Raw genomic sequence first — 16,300 nt, forward strand, 5'->3', positions numbered from 1 at the left:
TCTATATCCTTCCATTAGACAACTTGACTGTGGTCCAGCAGGCATCTCCTCCACTACAGAAGCCCCGCCTCCCATCCAGGAACTAGGTCTTTAACAACCTGTGACCCTCGTGTTCAGTCGAGATGCGCAGAAAGGTTTGACTCACTAATGTTTTGTATATTCAATCCACAATTACTTGGTACTTCTAGTCACTAGTTGATTAGATCTTAAATTTCTTTCCGATGGACACCACTACCAGGGACAAAATCAATCATTCAGAAAACAAAGCCAAAATAAAGATATCTAATTCAGCACTTCCCATTTTCACTAAGATCTATTTATATGCCAGAGGACATTTGTAACGGCACGTCTAACTGCCTTTTTAAATCCATTTCTAACCAATCACTTCTGATAAATATCCATATGATCTGCAGATTTATTTTAGGTACCAGTTTCCCTGAGAAGTCACCAGTTTCTGTCTTAGATGCTTTTCATATATTTTCTTGAATAAACAAATGTGGGTTTCTATGGTATTCTGTGGAGTTCAGTCTTTCTTTATAACTGCTACATAATTATATTGGAAATGTGAAAAACAGTTCAGCAGGAAATCAAATGCTGGCTCAGTATGGGTATTTTTATACCCAGAGATTCTCAAATATGAACGAGCAAGGAGACTTGGATACTGTGCCTAACGCACAATCTAATGACAAGCCTTATTTAAGAGCCAGAAAAAGCCCACAGGTTTTCTTTACAGTGTGTTACAGTTGTTTATTTATTTTTGCTACACAAAACGGTCAAATAAAGCTGAGACAGTAAAGGTTCTAAAATGTCAGTATCTCTTAAACAGCAAGCTCATCACAGCCCACCTGGAAGAGCAAGTGATGAGGCTTTTATCTTTACGAATATTGCTGAAAATAGATACAGAGAATATATTTACATGAAATCATGTTATATTATAATAAAACAATATATAAATTGTAATGTAACAATTCTAATATATTAATATAATCTATTATAGTATGTATAAAAAACATACATTCTCTACATCAATTAAGTTTTAGTTCCTTATTGATATTAAAATGTCCTTCTAACTAATAAATCCATACATTAGATTATCCAGAGAAATTGCTTATTTTCAAGCAGACAGCTGTAGATGGAACCTGGATTGGAATTTATATTTATTTGACTCCAAAGTCAGAGACTTTTCCCTCTGCACTTGTCATCCACGGTTCTCTCCCAGGTCTTCCTTCTCCAGGCTACTGTTTAGCATTCATTGTCCAACTGGAGCGGCGAGCATGCGGAGCAGACTCCAGCACTGTTCCAGGATTATCTCAGTGGGTAGCAGCAACACTCACACTTCGGTATCAACCCCTCATTGAGGCTTTAATTTATTTTCAGTTTAGGAACTGGAGGTTCTCACAAGTCCAAATTCTTCTGGAACAGGGAGTTCGCAGATGTGAATTTTAAATAAATTACCTCATCTGGACTCCCCCTCCCGCATTCACCCCCTTCAGTTACTTCAGTGGGGATGAAAGCCTACCAATAGTAACTCATTGTGTTTCACCTTCTTTTTATAAAGGATTCGTTGAAGAAAAGCTATAGAGTCTTCAACTCTGGAAATGATAGGTCATCTTCTGTGAATCACGGCACATCTCAACAGGAACTAGGCTATCAGCCGGGAGAGAATAGAGGCTAAACGTTCAGAAACGGAGCTGAAGAGTCAGACACACCCAGGATCCAATCCAAACTCAGCCATCTAAATCTGGTGAGCTTGAACTTTGGTGTTTTTGTTTTATTAAATGAAAGAACTGATGGCACTGATTTATGGAATTGTTGTGAGAATTAAACATGAAAAAGGGCAGAGAAAGGTCTAGAATGCTACCTCGCATACAGCAAGCAGCGGCACTTTTAATGCATCGTTCTCATCCTTGTTGCCAAGGCTCACACTCTCTAGCAGTATTTCCTTCTCTTCTTTGCTCATTAGTTTTAACCAGATGCCAATTTCTGTTCATTCACACTCCATCTCCAGCGCAGCTCTAGTTTCATTCAGAATTAGGACTGTAGGGATTACAGTAATTGTTCTCAAAGTTTGGTCCCTGGCCCAGCAGCATCCGTGTCACAGTGAGACTCATTAGAAATACAAATTTGATGGCCTAGAAATTTATGTTTTAACAAACCCGCTAGGTGGTTTATGCATCACAAAGTTTAAGAAACACCAGCTCGCAGCCTTATTCTTCTCCCTCCCATTTCCCATGTCTTGTCTCGCCCTCCCATCCATGATCTCTTCTGCTTCTCATTCTGAATGCTAACATTCTGAGCCCTAAATTTCCCTTATTCTGATATTTCTATGTATTTCATGGGCCCCTTCAACAGAGAGAATAAGACAATTTCCTTGATTTGGCATTTAAAGACAACCATCATTTGCTTCACTTAACATTCCAACCAAATCCTCGTCTCTCTCCTGATTTCCCTTATCTCCAGAAGACATTCTGAACTTTCCTCCTCATGAATGAGACATTCCTTAATTTGGAAATGCAGCTGTAACAACAGCCAACTGCTGCTTCATGATCCTGATGTAAATTTACCTTCCACAGAGGATTCTTCCAGGGAAGAGCCTCTCCTGTCCAGTGGAGAATGCTCACTCGACTCCAATCACAAGCTTTTTTTTTTTTAGTAAATAAAACAGTAGAGTTTCAAATGCAAGTCTTAAAGAAAGGGCTCTGTATTCTATTTCTTCACCTCACTGTTAAGGCTCAAAGAGGAAGGAGTCATACCTTACTGTGTTCCAAGTGCTCAACTCTTCATACATAGTAGTTGCACGTGAAATACTTCCTGAAATGAACCAAACCCTATCTGCTCTGGGGACTTGTTGATTTATGTAGCTTTAGGGAAATAACACTGATGGGAGAGGTGGAAGCATTATGTTTTGGGGAACCTGCTCCGTGAATCCTGGCTATGGAGGCCTGGGGACCTTGTTTCACATCTCAAACGGTTTCCTCATCATTCTTCCGTGCATTTCTGTGAGCCTGAAATAAAACAGGGCTTGTCAAGGGTCCAACATAATGCCCAGAGCTGTTGCTAAGGAATGTCAAGTGTCTTCGTTCTAGGTTGATTTGAATTCCTGGGTAAATAGCATTTTCAGTCACACAAGGAGCAGGCACAACCTGTTCTGTGACAAATAGCATAACTCTTGACCTTGGGCAATGGAAGGTGGATCCTTGTCCCATAGATGCTCCAGGAACAAAAACTATCAGTATAATGAATGAGGGTGCAGAGTAACTAATGCCCTGCCACCACAAATAAGATGGAAGCAAGTTATCACAGTTTAAATTTGTACCCTCTGGCCGAAGGGCCATGGGACCTGGCCCTGAAATGCTAGGTGGGTGGGGATGGATGCAGATGGAACTGGTACCTATTTTTAGCCCCAGTTTCTAAGCTTTGGATTAGGGATTTCTGTAATCAGAAAACATGCTGCATTTTCATTCTTTCAGCTTTGCTGCTTTGTAACCTGCTTCCACTTGTTCAATACAGATTAGATTAAATGATAAACAGGCTTGTTGGGTAATGAAGTGTGCACTGGCACGATTCAGGGCTTGCCTTAAGGCTCTCAGAAGCAAAGAGAAATAACAGTTCTTAGATCAGAAGCCTGGCTCTTTGGGGAAAGAGAGAGGAGACCGCAGGCTCCTTCCTACCAGCACCTTTCCTGTGGTCTCTGACTTCCAAGATCGGTTAGTATTGTAAGGGAATCTTTCCCTGTAAACACAGTCAGTGCCCCACTATTTTCACACAAGGAGAGGGCAGTCACCTTGCCCTTTATGTGGCAGCTTCAGTCACTCAAAAAAGAATGACTTTAAAAATCCAGGAAGCCATAGTGCCCGTGTGCCTGCCTTCCTGAGACTTTGGACAAAGAGCTGAGTGGGGTGCGTTACAGCAAAAATCCTTCCCACCAATCAATGAACAATGTTTAGAGTCAGAAGTCATCAGGGTACTGTCTGGTGATATTACTACATTATTTCCTTTATTCATTCGCTAATTTAGCAAATATTTATTGGGAACCTCAAGCACTGAGTTAGGCTCCTAGGATCAAACAGCAATCAATAATAAAGCAATAATAAAATGTTTCATTAGAGCAAGGGCTTTACCTATTTCTTCCTTTATAAATGTATTCTCAAAACCACAAGGAAATAGATGGTTATTATGAGTCTCAACCAGTCAGTGGAAAGAAAAGAGCAAGGATATGTGAGAACCTACAACAAAGGCACCTGACCCAGCATGGGTATCAAGAAATAGTAATAAGTTGAGTGGTTACGTTAACACTTATGTGAGTTGTTGTAAGAGTATAAACGCATTAGTAGATTTAATATGAGTAATACAAATTGCTATTTAATCTGAAATTCTAGGGAACCCACAGTTAACCAGTTGATGACTATTAGATATAGTGTGTCTATCTTTTCTTCCAAACACGTGAAGGGTTGAAGCATAGAATTCTGATGCACATGTGCTATACTGAAGGGAGGATTCTGGAAGAAGGACTGAGAAGTACCTATGTATAGGCTAAAGGTTGTTATTCACTTCTCAGTCATACACACCAATTCAGCATCCCAATCTGAAATAAATTAAAAAAAAAAAAGAATGGCCATAATATTTCCAACTCCTCCCATCAACAGGTGACATTTATTTCTTCACTCTTTGAATTTGGTCGTGTGAGTGTCACTTGTTTTAGCCAATGTGACATTATTCAACATGATACAAACAGAGACTGAGAGACTGCTTCTCACCAGTCTTTTGTTGCTCCTTGAACTCCTAAGAACACCGCCAACGGTGAGCTGGCCTATGGAGCATGAGAGACCACATGGAGCAGAGAAGACCTTTGTCAGCTCTGGCGCCCTGGTCTGACCAGCTTGTTATACACACCTGTGAGGCCAGAATAGATCATCTAGCTGCAGACAAGCCACCCACTGACCGGAAAGGTTGGCAAAGCCAGTTCGGACCAAAGAACTACCCAGCTGCCTCCCAGGACCAAGAGAAATACATGTTTATTATTTTTAAGCCATTAAGTTTTGACATGGTTTATTATACTACATGAGGGAACTGATACAAATCGGGGTGTCATATGACTCTTTGGGTTCCCTTTCTCCTTAAGCCCAAGTGGCTTGGGGGAAAAAAAAAAAGACAAGAAATGAGTGACAAATAGAAATTTTACCTAGAGGACTACTAAGATGACAGGGAATGGGAGCGAGAGGAGACACCAGGTTTGGCCTGGGGGAAGACAGGAGGTATAGTACTATCACTGTTAATTAAATTCTCACTACACCCAAGATTGTAAGGAACAATTGTAATTCCCATTACAGGGATGATAAAACAGCGAGAAAGGAGAAATTAGGTGTCTGCCCAAGGTTATATGGCCAGGACATGGCTAACTCCCTCCAACTGTAGGACCTAAGATTTCTCTAAATAAGGAGTGGTCCATAAAGATATATTTTCCCTAAGTATCCTGGGTTGGACAAAGCAATTATTCTGGCAGCTGGGCCCTATGCCAGGAAGAAACATTCCTTAAGTGCTATCAAACTAGTGTTTTCCCTGGGAGATTTCACCATCATTAGTGAAAAGCTTCATGTGCAGTACTGTGTGCAGCCCACTGTAGTGGGCCAGAGCAACGCATTACCGCTCACTGAAAGAGATTAACTTAATGGGCAATTATATGCCTCCCGCTTTAAAACACTCTCAGGTAACCAAGAGTAGTGCGCTTTCTGCAGATGCCGAGGGCTGATGCTAGGGACACGGTGTCGGGGGCTTCTGCACGTGCCATCCCACATCACCCACTCCTCTGGGAAGACCCCCTAGAACTAGCATCCAGTGCTTCTCACTGCCGCTGCGGAGACTCCGTCCCACAGTATGGTTTCTCTCCCCTGCGGCTGGGGTTGTGATGCATGGTTGCTCATAGGTAGGTCTGGCTACCCTGCTCAACCTAAAGGGATGCTGGGTGCCCCCTGAGAGACTTGGCTTGAATCTCAGCTCAGTGAAATGTCACCTAATCACCAGGGGAATCACAAAAAAAGTAAAGACAAAATCATGCAGACAAAAAAGAAGGTGAAGTGATTAGACAAGTAAAAAACAATAAAATAAACACACATACACAGACAACAGTACGGTGATTAGCAGACGGAAAGAAAGGTGGGGAGGTAGGTGAAGGTAAAGGGGGTTAAATGGTGATGGAAGGAGACTGGGTGGTGAACACACAATACAATATACAGATGGTGTGTTATAGAATTTTATGCCTGAAACCTATATAATTTTATTAACTAATGTCATCCCAATACATTCAATTAAAGAAAAAGGACACCTTGTCCTTCTCTGCCTTCCTTCACAGTGTTGGTATAATGTATGTCTGACAGGGGCAGGGCGGGGCAGGGGGTAGACAGGAGGCGGGAAGAACCTTGGAAACTTGCCTTCCCGAATCCCTGCCTTGAGACGGGGGATGCAGTAAGTCCTAGGGAACACCCGGGACTCTGTGGGTTTGGTTTTAACAGTTACCCAGGTGATTTGGATCAGCCGGGTGAGTTTATTTCTCTGTGTTCTTTACTGAAACATGCTCTCCCCTATAAGCTGCTCTTCTGTGCTCTCTCTCGTCCCTGTGGCTCAATCCCTGATCTCTACAATGGGAAGAGAATTTGAGCCTGAACGGTTCCAAAGCTCTGCTTTGTCCCTTAGGTACTATTCCTACCGTGGGTTACAAGCCTTGGAATAGAAGGGCCCGGTCTCATGCACGCTTGTTCTTTCCTCCCCTGCACCCGTGTCCCTGCGCCTGCCTTCTGCTCTGCACAAAAGAACTAATTCCTTCACTTGCTTCAGAACAGGATGTGCTGGGGTCAGAGCACAATGTAAGCAGGAGAGTGAAAGCGAAGAAGGTACAGGAGGTTTCTTCCGTGGAAGGCGTCTCAGAACACGGAATCTGCCGTTAAACAGCATGGATGCTGGTCCTGCTCCCCTAGCCCAACCTTTGCTCTCTCTACGAAATCTTGGGCAAGTTACCTAGCTGGTGTCTGAGTTCCCTCTTCTGAAAAATGTGTATAGTAATAGTACCTACTTTCACAGGGCGGTGTGAGAATTAAATGCATCGTAGGGCTTCCAGAATGCTTTTTCCATGTTTAATTAGTCAGCTAGATTTACCTTAAACCTTCACCACCATGGTAAACAGCAGCCCTGCATTACAGTTGCAGGGGATGGAGTTGCTACTAGCAGAGAAACTGGGCAGAGATACGCTAGATAAGCCCAATCTCTCATTAACACCTGGGCATCTAACAGCCAGCTCCTGTAATGAGATGCCCTGGTTGACTGTGATGGCAAGCTGGATCTATTACCAGTGAAATACTTGGGAGATGCACACAGTAAAGCATCTCAGCCTCAGTTAAGTGAATCTGACACAAGAGGATTAAAGACAACATCTTCATTCTCATTAAGAGCTAACAGATGGACTTCCCTAAAATCAATTTTTTTTAGCTTAATTTCATTTGTTTAAATCTTTGCCTGATGAGATGGTGTTCTGAGAGTAATTTTAAATTGTTCTGCCTGGAATAAATATTTCTTTAACTTTATTAGAACCTCTCCCTAAGGGGTTCTGTTGTTCTGGGTGGTTTTAAATATTCATCTCATCCAAATACAATAAATCTCCCTTTAATATTTATTCCCCAAGACCTGGTGTGTGGCTTGGCAAGGTAAATATTGTGATGAGCTAAATAATCAAATCAAGGCAAAACAAGTTACTGAGCTATTTTCTTAGTGATTGTGATTTTTCTTAAGTTCCCTGTGGTCGTATTCTACTTCTTTTCATGATTTAGAAAAAGATGACTTAATTGCACCTTTAAAGTTTCTAAATTTATGCCCACCTCAGCTTATACTTCACAGCTAAAAATTAGAGTTCTCTTTTGAACTCTTATTCTTTCTGATTATAAGAAAGTGACATGAAAATTTTTTTTTAAAAATCAGATTGCTATCAAAACTTATAGTTTTACATTTCTTGAGATGTCAACTTCCTGAATTAAGCTTGCTTCTTGGCCAAAATATGTCTATGCATTTTGTTTAGTTTTTAATCTCTGAGTAAAAACAAACACACCAATTAATTAATTAGAAAGGTAAGATAACTCTCATTATTGGAACAGAGTGATGTAAGGTTGGGTTGTCGATTTTAAATTCTTCAAGGTTCATGGGCAGGCTCACGGTATTCACACGGGCAGAGCTTTTCTGTACTTTTTCTTTTTTTGGAGCCAACTGTAAACCTGAATCTGGGAAATAGTTGAGTGATTTCTCTCAAGCCATATAGAAAATTTTGTCTGGTGTACATTTTAATTTTTTTGTAATTTGATTATATTGTATTAATAATAATAATAACTGTACTACTTTAAAAATAATCTTAGCCATCTTAGCATAAAATTCTGTAAGTTCATTGATGTTGTCACAAATAATAAGAGTTCCTTCTTTTTAGGGCTGGGTAGTATTCCATTGTGTACATGTACCACAGGCTTTTTCCCCACTGACTTATTGATGGGCATTTGGGCTGCTTTCATGTCTTGGCTCTTGTGAATAACAGTGCAGGAAACACAGGGTCCAGATATTCTTTCACACTAGTGTTTGGGGTTTCTTCAGATACAGCCAGGTGGATACGGGAAATATCAGCCGACACTTTGCAAAGTACCCGATTGTCTGGCCACTAAGCTGCACACCGGAAACTAATATGAAATAATATTGAATGTAAAAATATATATACTTTTGATTAAATAAAAACTACTCTTAATATTTATATTACTGATAGACATAAAGTCTTTTTTTTCATATTTATTATGCTACAATTTTTAAATAGAACCATATGTCCACCGAGACAGGTATGCCGTGACACTTTTTTTCATGCCATCAATATGGACGTGCTTGTGATTCCTACACTCACCGTCATCTGCCTGGCCTCTGTGTCACTCTTCCTGGTAGATTCCCACTCACTCTCTCATGAGCAGGGGCTTCCAGGTGCCCATGGAAAGAAAACTCCACGAGCACCTGTGTCCGTGCCTGTTTTGCTCGCTGCTCTATCCTCAGGTGGTTCAGAGTCAGTTAGTAAGTGAGCAAATGCTCGCCTCCTCTGACTGGGGTTGGGACTCCTGTTGACCTGGAATTCACAGCTCATTACCCGTCAGCATCAGCTTTTGCGGTCTGTCTTCCTACTTGCCTGTGATTTCTTGCAAATGAGTCTTTTGTTCCTGGATTGTTTCTTAACCACCGCTCTGTTTATCTCTATCTTTTTCCTCCTTAGAGGGAGGAGTGTGCAGATCCTTCTAAGCAGGGCCTCCTTGACGGATATTTAAGTGAAGGCCCCCATCTCATAGAAAAGTGTCATGGATGAAAGCTAACTCAACTGGGTTGCATTCCATACACAAGAAAAGCTCTTTTAAAGGTAATTCCCACCTACATACTGTAAAGAAAATGGATGCTTTTGAGCATTTTGATAAGCCTTCAAACCAATCTAAACAGATAGAGTTTTTCTCAGAGGCTTAAGGTGATCATGCAGCTTCAACATGATAGATTACCAAAACTTTACGCCCCTACCTCTCAAGCTGTGATTAACGCCTTTAACGAGACAAGGTCACCCACCCAGTGGTATGCTTTATTAGCTTTACCCCTTAATGTTACAAGGGGAAATGACTACCGCGGTAGCACGCTAAGGAAGAAAATGGTACTTCTAAGCTGGGGAAAACACCCAAGTCTCCAAAGCTCATCCTCTCTGCAGGCCCCTCTCCGTGGTAGAGTTGAAACTACATATCAACTTGACTGCATGTTGCTGTGCCTACACCTGAGGTCGCTGTAAGAAACACACATTCTTTGCTCTTGAATCTTCACTTTTTCACACAGCGTTGCTTTATTTTCATTTGCTAAGGCCCCATGGAGGACATTTTCCCCACATGTCAGAACAGCAAAAACCCCACGTACTTCCTGAAGGTCTGGATTACGTTTATTGGTACAAACAAATCCGTCGTGTATCTCAGAGATCTTTCCCGTTTTCACGTTAGTTGTGAGTGCAAACAGCAGGTTTTGGAGAGAGCACAGAGCAGATTTTAGGTTCCACGCCCTATAATTATCGTCTACATCCTCTATATTGTATGTGTGTCCATGAATTTTTCCTCGTGTCAGTTTTTATTTCCTTATTCAGATTCCCCACTCCCTCAAGAACTGAATGTCTCTTTGGGATCTGATAATATGCAAAATGCGTTTTGTTTAGAAGTGAAAAAGTCCCTTTTGCAGGTTTTTGTATAATGATGAAAATGGTAAGGCAGAGTGCAAGTTCTCTGAGACAGGGCAGCACTCATTCCCACTGTCCGCCATCCTTTAGAGGCTCGGCAGCAGTGTCCTGAAGTGCAGTCCAAGAAGCTACCAGCAGAAACAATGCACAAAGACTAACACGTTCTTTTAACAACCCTAGAATGTCCTCTCGAAAAAAAGTTTACATTTTTTTGGCATGTAATTTATGAAAAAAAATATATTGGAGATACAATTTTAAGTGGTCTGTAGTTAATGTGGAAAATACATTAAACTCTAAAAACCAAAATAAAAAATTGTCTATAATTTCACCTTCCTAAAATAATATGTATTGAGAGTGTGAAGGTTCTGTCTATATTTTCTGCCTATATATGTGTGTGTGTGAGATTCAAATATGTGAGTGCTAGTTTCTCTATTGTATAAAACATACATTAGTGTCTGCTTATTTAAATTATAGTGTGTAGTCCTTGAGTTCTATTTTTTACCCACTCACTTATACTATTCTTTCCTTGTATTTTAACATGCAAAACATTGTTTTTAATGATTGAATAATAGGTATGAGTTATAAGAATATTTGGATATAAAAAAGTTTCCTTCCCACGTGTATTGCAACCTTCGGTAATGTAACGCCATGTAAGTTATTTCTTGCTGACATGATTCATTCAAAGGCTGCTTCAGAATAATAGAATACATTCCAGTGCCAAACTATCTAATGAAAACAGACACCATTTATCATGAGATCACTAGGCATACAGCGAACCCAGTCACGCAAAGAAGAAATTAGAAGACGTAATCACGCACTTACTAATTTCAGTAGCAATGATCGTTATGTTGTGCCACACACTCAACTCTCTGTCCAGTGGTGTTGCCAGCGTTATCTTCCCATCATCTGCATTAATGTTGAATTGTCTCTCCAGGTCGGTGTGCCGGTCAATGGAAAACCTACAAAACAGATATCTCTGTAATCTACTTCCATGTGCCTGGGATCCATACATTCTACAGCAGACCTTTAGTAATCCTCGGAGAGCCATCGTTGTGAAGTCAAATGAATTGGGAAACTCAGTGGCATCATAATTTGTAAAACAAAATGACTGAATGAGGCACAAGAAACTTGATAATTATTGTCCAAGGAGTAATTAGCTACATATGCAACATGGAGGTCGTAAACTGCCATCAGTTTCAATAGGTATCATCTTCCAAAATGGATGCTGATGAAGAGTTAATTGGATAATCCATCACATTTATTGGACAGCTTATGATAATTAGCAGTTGCCACAAAATATGTAAAACAATGAATTCGAGTCCAAAGCGGGATGGTGCTAGGCAGCGTGTAATTTATTGCAGTTCAGAGGAAATAGGTGTTTGTGTTACACTTATATTTGACTAGACAACCTGTATGTGCTTTTGGTTTTGCTGCTGTGGGCTTGCTTTGTTTTTATTTTAAGTAAAGTGATAGACTTAGGCTTTCTATTAGTCTGTGTCCATAGAAATCAGATAGTTGTGGATTCTCTCCTATCTAGTATCTAGTGGTAAGAATTCTTCAAGTTGGAATAGATATTTTAAAAGTTTTATAATACTAGATTCTATGAAATTAAGAATTTTAAATGGACTTCTTAGTAGTTCCTGTACTGAGAAAAATTTTCAAATAAGACAACATTATGGTGTTTTATGTCTAGAGCCATCTGCTTTGCAGCTATACTAAATATTAAGATTATATAGGAATTATTTTTCCGCAGCATTTATTCCTTTTATAAACCAAGATCTGTGCTTTGGCTACGATAGATCAAGTACAACCAGGTATGTGGCGTAAGAAACACAAGGCATAATTGGAAAAATTGGTCCATAAACAAGCAGTGAAATGAACGGAAACGGGATAGGATGAAGGCCCAGAGGAGAGTGCTATGGACTGAATATGGAATATTTCTGCCTCCCTGAAATTCATATGTTAAAATCTCAACTCCCAGTGTGCTAGAGTCTCTAAGGAAGTCCTTCGGCCAATATTATAATTACATCAGGTCATGGGCCTGGGGCCCTTATGATGGGACTAATTGTCTTATTTTTAAAAAAGGAGTTGACACAGGATGCTTCTCTGGTTTCTACTAGTGATGTTACAAGAAGGTAACCATCTGCAAACCAGGAATGTGGTTCTCACCAACAACAGAATCTGTGAGTGTGTTGATCTTGAACTTCCAGGCTCCAGAACCGTGAGAAGTAAATTTCTGTAGTGGACACTCCGTATCCACAGCAGCCCAAACTAAGACAAAGTTCATGTCCAATCCCGTTTTAGGAGGAGGGCACCGAAGAAAGCTTTTACGGTTGAGGTGGCCTCCTAGGAAGTGCCCATGAAATCTCTCTATCCACTGATAGTCACTGACCCTAATTTTGAAACATGGTTCACGGCTATTGGTGCTGAGCGTATTTTATTTTTGATACATTTTTATGAAATTTATTATATAATCAAAGTTAGACTATGTTATCAGAAAATGAGGAAAAATAAAATCCCCACAATTTGATACCTACAGTTTTGTGGTGTTAATATTTTAGTGGATTTCATTGCAAGCAGCATATATTTACATATATTATGCATCTCTACTTATGTATGTGCATCTATTTATGTGTTTCTATATGTACTTCAGACAATGGATGGATTACCAGGTAGATACATAGAAAGATGGATAGATAGGTAGTAGACAGACAGACAGATAGACATCAGATAAATGGATATCTGATCGATCGATTGATAGATGGATAGATAGATAATTCTTTTCTTTTTTTTAGTTATTTCTTTTTCATTAGAAATGGTATTCACATTCTTCATTTTGAATGCAAATGCCATGGAAAAAAGGCATCCATGTTAAATCCTCCCCACAAAAGACAAGCATCATTAAACAGTTTGGAATAATATTTAAAAAGTACTTAATTTTATTGATGATAGTTTATTGCTAAATTCCTTGAGAAATATTGCATAATGAAATTATAACTTCTGATTTAGTAAAGAGCTACAAAGGAAACTAAGAAGCTGACTTGCATCTATACGCCAGGCATTTACAAACTGACCTTACACCCTATCTCCAGGGCGATCAGAGAAACTCAGAAAGGGTTTAAGGACCCAGAGGCAGACAGGGATCAACAGTCTCAACCAAGTCCTGAGCATGGGAAAGTGCTCATTACAAAGCATTTCCATCTGTTGTATTACGGAAGGAAGACCAAAAGCCATTTTTCTGGGGAACAATGATTGTTGATGAGACCCATGAGGTTCCAAGTTTAACTGTAAAATAACTAAACAGACATGTGTTTTGCTCCAGCTATCATGTAGCTTCTGACTCTTAAAAGAGCTAAGAAATATCCAGAGGATTAATTATCACTTCCTGCATCATAGTCATAAATAAACTTTGCGGGCATTGCTAGGTTATAGAAATTTTATTATCTCACTGCTGATATATTTCACAAATTCATGCATCACCCGATTTCCCAGAGGCCACAGCAAAGGAGAGTCAGTCTAATCACTAAAACTCATGGATCGCAAATCTGAGGCAAGTTCCTTGGCTATTTGATTGATGTCCAGCGATTCCCTAGAACTTCTGGCCCAGAGGAAGCACTGGGAACAATGACAGGGTTTGGGAAGTTGGTATTTTTTTTAAGTGGTTGGTTTAATTCCTTATTTAAAGTTGTATCATGCAGACCTCAAATTTGGAATAAATTCTATCCCTATTATTGATATATTGCTATTTCTCAGATAATTAATAAATTCATTGAGCCTCAATTTCTTAACTGGTCAGATACGCAGTACCCATTTCCCAGGGGTTGCGGTGAAGATTAAAAATAAAGCATAAATCAGTCTCTGGTACTTAGTAGGCAAAGTTCACCATCATTAGCACCATAATCATCATGTCCAGCCAACAGAACTTTAATGAACTTCCCTTCGTGGAAGATGGTGGGGAGGGCCCCTTCGTAACAGTCATAACTAGCATAAAACCAGGGGGAAAAGTTTGAGTCTTATTTAACTCCTACAACAGTAACACAGACAAGGGTATTTTTCTCATCTTTTAAAGTTCCAGTTCATGACAGACTTTATGGGGTGAGTCATAAGAATTTATAAAATCGGTTATAAATATAGCCCTTTAGTAAGATCAGAGGTAAGAATGTCATAATATTATAAGATTACACAATGGGAGGAACTTGATGGGGAAAAATGCCTTAGTTTAAAATTCAGTTTAAAATCTACCTCAACTATGTCAAGAAGCTCCTTGCTGCCTGTGTAGATATTTTGCAGATTTTATTGCCTGGTAGACTTTCTGATGAAGGCTCCCAAGACTGCTGCACAGCCTCAAATACTGACTTAATACAGTCAACAAGCACGCATTAGACACCAAATGTGTACCAAGCACACGTTTGTTAGGTGCCTTTCCTTCTTACATCCTTCTTTTCTTTGTTTCTTATAGAATGAATAAAAGGAAAATCACTTAATTAGCTATGACTCACTTGTGTTATTAGTCTCTCTGTGCCATGGTTACCTAATGTGTAAAATGGGAATTATAATAAGTTTTTTAAGGTTTAAATGAGGGATTACATATAAAGCACCTTTTACAGTGTCTGGCACATAGTAAGTGCTCAATAAGTATATATTGAAAATAATTAATATTATTACTTCTCTGGAAACAATAGGCTTCCACTGCTGATTCCCAGTTCTTTCTCAGGCATAAACTGATATTCCTTACACTCCTGGCTTCTCTGTCCCTAAACAAGTTTATCTGGGTTCTCGTATCAGCGGAAACAAACACATAGAAGATGGCTGTTTGTTTAAGTGATAAAATAAAGCTGAGCAGTGGGAGCACGTGAGGAAGCAGATACCCGACTTCTGCCACCATGTTCTGCATTTGTCTTTTCACCAACTTTTCTGACCCAAATCTCTGTCCCATGAATAGACCATCGCAGGTTCAAAGGTTTACTGAACATATTTGATTTGTATTCCTATGAAATCACATAGGACCTTTTTTAATCACAGTTAAAAATTAATGACATTTTTATAATTTAAAAATGAATAACATAGTTAAACATTATTGACAAGTTAAAAAAAAGAAACTGAAAGCGTGCCATTTTTAGGGATGTTCTTAGAAGATGCTTGCTCCATTCCAGCCCACAGACACACACACACACACTAGCTCACCGCCCCGCCCCCTTTCTAGCTGCAAAGATGCAGCTTGCTCTCCTCTGGTTGTCTAAGCTGCCACCATCCACTCCATTAGCTCAGTTTCTCTGCTGATCCTACTCATTCCATGTTGTGACAGAGCTACATTTGCAGCAATAATGGGAAATACTTAATGATAAGACTCTACTATAAGGTTTTTCCTTAAGCCAATTACCAGAAAATAATATCAAAGAAAAACAGAGTGGGTTAAACATAACGAACCTGGAGTAACAAGTTACATTTTAGAATCCGTGTACCGTGTACATTCCCAAGATGTCATTGCGGATAGATGTGTCAGAAGGAGACTCTGAAGCCGCTCTGCTCTGTGAGGTCGCCCAGGTCTTTCTCAATGGCAGCAGCACTTAGAGTGGAGGGGGCACAACCAGGGAGTCCTCAGTGGGCTCTCCCCTGTGGGAGCTCATCGGAACTAACCACTCACATCTCATAGTCTTACCCATAAATAAGAGAAAATACCTACTTTGCAGAGGGGTGGGTGCTGGTAAATGAGTTCTACAAGACTCACACTAGGTAAATAAACAAACAAGTGAATAAACAAATCAATAAAATAACAAGCCAATTTTTCAACCTATAAGTGATCTCTTTAAGCTCACTTTGAAGCTGCAGAAATGGGAGCTGCAGAAATGAAAATCCAGAAATGGAAAGATATAAACAAGGATGACCATTTGCATCCTTTAGAAACCTTAGGAAAGACAGAATTTTGCAAGTGACACTAGAAAAAGATGCCAAAGCTCTTTGTGTCTATCCCAGTCTTCACCCCTTTCAAAGTATCTGCTACTATGAGTATCTCCATAGAGACTAGAGTCCAAGCTAAAG

At 39.8% G+C, this 16,300-nt stretch overlaps 1 protein-coding gene across 1 annotated transcript in view; it reads right to left on the reverse strand.

Annotated features, from left to right (window-relative positions):
• CDH8 (cadherin 8) overlaps positions 1–16,300 on the reverse strand; it is a 334,727-nt gene that overhangs the window by 109,804 nt on the left and 208,623 nt on the right. Inside the window, exon 8 of the mRNA XM_024551526.3 lies at positions 11,084–11,220. Within this exon, the coding sequence (XP_024407294.1) occupies positions 11,084–11,220 (137 nt within the window). The remainder of the gene's footprint in view (positions 1–11,083; positions 11,221–16,300) is intronic.

This window comes from Desmodus rotundus, chromosome 12, assembly GCF_022682495.2.
Source record: "Desmodus rotundus isolate HL8 chromosome 12, HLdesRot8A.1, whole genome shotgun sequence".
NCBI classification, from domain to species: domain Eukaryota; kingdom Metazoa; phylum Chordata; class Mammalia; order Chiroptera; family Phyllostomidae; genus Desmodus; species Desmodus rotundus.